General features: G+C 35.1%; 1 protein-coding gene across 1 annotated transcript in view; it reads right to left on the reverse strand.

Moving 5' to 3' along the window:
* Window positions 1-6,000, reverse strand: part of LOC107712657 (voltage-gated potassium channel subunit beta-2-like) — a 44,415-nt gene that overhangs the window by 11,446 nt on the left and 26,969 nt on the right. The window contains exons 3-8 of the mRNA XM_016517967.1: window positions 5,038-5,081; window positions 4,851-4,888; window positions 4,310-4,389; window positions 2,555-2,599; window positions 616-660; window positions 45-130 (exon numbers count right to left, since the gene is read on the reverse strand). Of these exons, the coding sequence (XP_016373453.1) occupies window positions 45-130; window positions 616-660; window positions 2,555-2,599; window positions 4,310-4,389; window positions 4,851-4,888; window positions 5,038-5,081 (338 nt within the window). The remainder of the gene's footprint in view (window positions 1-44; window positions 131-615; window positions 661-2,554; window positions 2,600-4,309; window positions 4,390-4,850; window positions 4,889-5,037; window positions 5,082-6,000) is intronic.

Consider the following 6,000-nt stretch of genomic DNA (forward strand, 5'->3'; position numbering starts at 1 on the left):
TTTGGAGACAAGAGGTCAAAACTCTCACTGAGGGTACCATGTACCTTCTATGATGAATGTTCTTGATTTTGAAGTGTTAAATGGATCTCCTGGTGATAAACAAACAAACAAAAGACTGTGAAAAGAGGTTTACCAACCAGCAAATGGAATGAAATCTCTGAAGAAGAAAAAAAAAAGGCAGCAGAACTGGACCAGAGCGGATTCTGCAAATCCCAGGGTAATGGGACCACTTTTGAACTCTAGAGGTCTGTGCACAAGCACGAGCAATCATGTCTACATGTTTCTGTATGTGAAACTAATTATTATCCAAATGTGAGCACAGTGGTAATTTAAACCCATTAATGTTTGATGGTGACCTCACATCAGTGCTCGGCTTTGGCCTTTAATTTGCCCTGAGTGAAAGAGCACAGCACAGAGGGGGGATTCGACCTGTATCGTTCTCCAGTGAGGGTCTGCAGAACTTCCTTTACTATATCCCACACAGCTTCACTCGTACTCGTATGAAAGAGACTATCATTAACCTGCTTCCCCTGTTGCTCTCACAGTCGGGGGAAGATATGAATCATTGTTAACCTCTATCTGACACACACACACACACATAGGCACAGCACTTACTTTCCACCCCAGTATATCTTGGTGGTGATGACCAAACTGGAACGTCTATGAAAGACAGGAGACAAAATGGTTGAAAGCGAAACAAAGGCAAGGACGGGCCAGACATCATGATGATGATTGATGGGTAAACAATGGTGTCAATTTAGGCTTCAGGAAATGACACTGTAGTTACACTGTATTCCAGGTAATGAAAAGTCCAGGAACCACTGTATTTGAACATAATAACCAGGGTTTAGATTTTTTTTTTTTATTAATTCTAAAATATGCATATTATATTATATTATATTATTATATTGAAAATTCAGCTTTGCCATCACAAGAATAAAATTATGATTTTAAAATATACTAAAATAGAATATATACAGGGTTTCCGTGGGTCCTTAAAAAGTCTTAAATTTAGTTGTATCAAATTTAAGGCCATAAAAAGTTTTAAATGGTACCTTAAAAGTCATTAATTTAATTATGATTTCCAGAGGTCTTAAATTTGGGGGATGGAAAGACGAGAATTGTTATATGGCTTAATGTGACGATTAAACTTCAAAAAGCTATGATTTTATTAAATAAACATGACACTGCACGTTTCAAAGTCAGGTGCTGCGCTGCTCTATGTACTGCCGTTACCGGGGAAACCGCTATATTTCGGCCATTCCGAAAGCGCCACTTGCTGACTGAGAATGAATTAGCATTTTCAATAAGGCCATCTGCTGTTTTGCTCGATGTGAAAATTAACCCATGTTTTAAATGTGAATGTGAACTGGTGGATCGACAAGAAGAAAATGCATTATAAAAATGTAAACAATTACGACAGTAAAATATATTTATGTTATTTAATATAATAACTGATTGATAATAATAATTTAAATAAACATAATAATTGATACTTTTGACTCATCCATTTTCTTAAAAATGGTTTAAAGGCTGAAATGTGAAGTTTATTGTTTTATACAACTTTTTTTGTGAAAAAATGTATCTGAACTGTAAATCATGCTTCTTATAGTCATTTTACAGTTTAATATGTTACCACTGACATTGCCCTACCCTGCTCATATGTGACCATGGACCACAAAACCAGTCATAAGGGTCAATTTCTCGAAATTGAGATTTATACATAATCTGAAAGCTGAATAAATAAGCTTTCTTAAATGGTTTGTTAGGATAGGACAATATTTGGCCGAGATACAACTATTTGAATATCTGGAATCTGAGGGTGCAAAAAAATCTAAATGTTGAGAAAATCGCCTTTAAAGTTGTCCAAATAAAGTTTTTGGCTATTGCTAAAAATATACCCAAGCGACTTAAGACTGGTTTTGTGGTCCAGGGTCACATACGGTATTAATTTTATTTGTGCAGGTCTTAAAAAGTCTTAAATTTGAGCTTAAAAATCTTGCAGATACTCTGTATGTATATATTGTATATATATTCAAAAAATATTCATTAAAAGAATAAAAATATCTTATAATGTTAACCCTAAAATAACATCCTTATTTTAGAATAAATAATCTAGAATTTTAAATATCTTTTATGTTAAATAAAAGTGGCTTTTGTAGAAAATTCATGCTAAAAATATTCACCTCTCGCAAGAGAAGATTTTTTGAATAATTGAAACTGCAGTCATGCCATGTTTCTAAAAAGGGCAAAAACTTGGGTCCAAAATTAGACATCTTTCCCTGGGGGGAAGTGGTTTTCGCCTCAGTGCTTGCATACAGTGAATAGTAGGGTGAATAAAAGCTAATTTCCCCTTAAGTGCAAATTCCACATTAGTCATTCACAAACTAACAGGAGCTGCAAGGTACAAGCAAGCGCCTTTCCACTGAGACGAAGCCAGCAGTTATTCTGACAGTCTGAGGAGAAGAAAACAGCACGCAAACATAGCAAATCACATTAAATAAGAGTCTGAGAATGTTCTGAACCCTTAAAAACAGCAAATCAATATGTTTACCTCCATCCTTTCTTCTTGATGATACTGCCGAGAACCATTTCAGCCCTGTAAGAAAGTGGGAAGCAATTATCATGCTATTATTTTAGCCTAAACCTTCTCCACTTACATCACAGTCGGTGAGCAAAAGCATCTTCTACACTGGGGGATTCCCTGTTCTCAGCTTCTGGAGAATTAAGCTAATGAAGCATTCACTTTACAGCAATATGAAAGGAACTCCCAGTGTAAACACATGCAAAATGCTTCAGGTTTTTTTTTTAAACTCCTGTGAGAAGATTTTTAAAAGGGGGAGAGAGTGGAAGGGCGGTAGAGCGTCTAATGACAGATGTTACATTTTTGCCCTCAGGACCAATGTGTTCTTCATGAATGGTTCTCCCATCAGGCCTCGTCATCCCTTTGCGAGAATGTGAGTCCTTGTGACAGCTTGTAACAAATGAAGCGCTATTGTAACGTGGGCTCAAGAGGGCAGCAGATGTCCTTAGAAAAACTCACAAACAGTACTAGTCTTCATCTTCTATTTAACTAGCAGTCTAGATTAGTAAATCTACTGTTTGTGAAGACGGCGAGTATCTGTGTATGAGTAATAAAGATTGGGTTGTTCGTCTGTGCTGAAGTATTTACATACTGTCTTCATCATTCTGCACGAGCCTCATTGCCAGCTTGACATGGCATGAAACACGGATGAAAAATGTGACAAACGCCCCGCACACTCACACAGACGACATATATAAGGTTATGTCCTTTAACACTCATAAGGTCTGCCTCATTAAAGTGCTGTTTTGTACCGTTGAGTGGATTTGCACTGAGTCAGGCTATTTCCGCTCAACTTTATCAGCAATTCCCTGACGTTACAGTTCCATGGCATTGCAGAAAATAAAGACGCCACTGCTAAATTTACTGCAAGCTAGCAGGTTTTGGCTATTCACCTTTCCATCTTTTTTTCTCTTCTTGCACAAGTGAATTCTGCTGACAAAACACAAACTTCTTTCACCAAGTCATTCTAAACACAGATATCTAAAGTGTACAGTAAACAGCAGTTGTAATGTTATAAGTATGAATATTAGTGTAATGCATTCAGCAACTTATAATACATAAATATAAATATAATACATTTTACATGTAAATAAATATAAAAATTTATTATAATAAAAAATAAATAAAAATAACGATTTTTTTATTAATTATATATGATAAAATGTATTATTACTAACAGTGTTTACTTTTATTAATTTATATAATATTTATTTTACTATATATTACAGTAAAAATTATATAAAATTCATAAAATTCTAAATTTTGTAATTTTATATAAAATTTATATTTACTATATATATATATATATATATATATATATTAGTACCCTCTAAGGATATTTAGGAAAACACATGCTTCCCAAATATTCAGAATAGATGTCGATCACTATGAGTTTTTCAATAAACAGTTCTTCAACTTTAACATTTGGTCTCGACAGTCTTTGATACTGTGTCAAATCTTCGCTAAGAAGTATGAACCTTCTTGCCAAAGCTACAGTATATTAAAAAAAGTTAAAAGACATTTTAATAGCAGACAATGATTTGGCTTCCTGAAAACCATTTTAGATTCATCAGATCTGTGAGAAGTAGGTCTATACAGTCCTATAAAAGATGAAAAGGTTGCTAAAATTAGACTTAATATTTTACTAATCTCCTCATATATAAGTGTAAATCCCTATGGTTGATGAAGAGCGACAGCAATGAATGATGGGAAATCAGTACTCACTTCCCTGCCGCATACACCTCGGCTGTGTCAAACAGATTGATACCGTTCTCGTACGCCAGCGTCATCAGCTGCTCAGCTACCTGAGAGAAGACCGAGAGAGAGGAGAGATGGGGACAGATCACAGATGGAGAGAAAACAGCTGACAGCTGAGAGGGCATTATAGCTTTATGTTGTCTTCAGCAGTACAAAACTCAAATTGACATGGTTGTACTGTACTGCATCCTGTGCTGCTATTTAGTTACTGTACAGTAGAAGTTGTTCAAAGCTACACTTAAAGCATTCTGCAGAGCCGCTCATTGTGGCCCTAAATGTTTCGCTGGATATGACAACGGACTTCATACTAACACCTAACATAAAACATGACTTAAATGTATAACATTTTAGTAACTTATTACTATAACATACTGTACTTTGGGTGATATCAGTATGGTTTTTTTTTTTACAGGTTTTTAACGCTTTGCTGAAAAAGTGCTAGCATGCTAAATGCTATTGTCCAGTAGTCTGTGAATAAATAAAGAGTAACAATCCATGAAAACCCTACCTCATCAGTTATTTGACCACCAAATGTCACCCATGTGCCTGAAAAGTGAATGTACAGGTAGTGTCAGAGCGACACATGCAGTATTATATACTGTAACAATGCTGCTCAGTGAATCCTAAGCTAATTCAAATTTTTGATATATATAAAAGACAGTGAGAGTACACATAGCCTATCATGTTTTACTCACCCAGCCCTAGACATGATACTCGTAAGCCAGATTTCCCAAGGTTCCTAAAAAAATAGCAAACACTTTAGATCAAATTAGATGCACATTTAGATAAAATTAGATGCAATCATGCTGATTAATAACAATCAATGATGGCTGTTTCAATGTAATGCATAAATAAATGTAATGTGATGCATGACTGATCTAAGGATGTATATTGTATTTTTGCCCTGTGGTCAGTAGCACAGCTATGAATAAATCTGAACTCATTGTGTTTTCATTATGTGTAACCTGGGCCACCGGCTACATATGTACTGTAGCAGTCATTGTTTGTCATAAAAAGTCAACTCCCACTCACACACAGACAATAAGAGAAAATGAAATCCAGCCTGGATACAGCACTACACTTTCAGCCCGATGAACCAATCAGAAGACCACCTGGGTCTTTTGTTCGATATCATTTGAGTTTGCAAAGAGCCAAGGTTACAGTGCTGAGCAATTACTATAAGACCACACAGTCAAGGACAGCTATTCAGTGAGCTTTTGATTCTTATTTGAAGGATGAGAAGCAATTTATGACTGGCACAAAACAAAGATGTTGCTTTAAAAAAGACCTTTTAATGGTTTACAAATAAAAAACGTTTAAAAACCTTTTAGGCGAGGACAGAAACGCTTATGAAAAGGCACATTTCCCAGAAGAAATCAATCAAGAGTCATGAATTTATCCTTGAGAGACATTCCTACTGTATATCCTTCAGGGAAGTTATTCACTTTATTTTCACGACATACTGACAAAAATGTGTGATGGATTTATATGGTTTAATCATGTACATCAGTTCTACACAAATCAATTAGGTAAAAGAAACAGAATTGGTTCACGTAACTTCAATGTCATCAAATTAAGTTATTTTGAAGAGACCAAATTAAGTAGATTCAAAAGTGATTTCATATGGTTCCCTGACAAGATTTAATCAATAATAAAAA

This window comes from Sinocyclocheilus rhinocerous, unplaced genomic scaffold (assembly GCF_001515625.1).
Source record: "Sinocyclocheilus rhinocerous isolate Xijiao unplaced genomic scaffold, SAMN03320098_v1.1 scaffold418, whole genome shotgun sequence".
NCBI lineage: Eukaryota > Metazoa > Chordata > Actinopteri > Cypriniformes > Cyprinidae > Sinocyclocheilus > Sinocyclocheilus rhinocerous.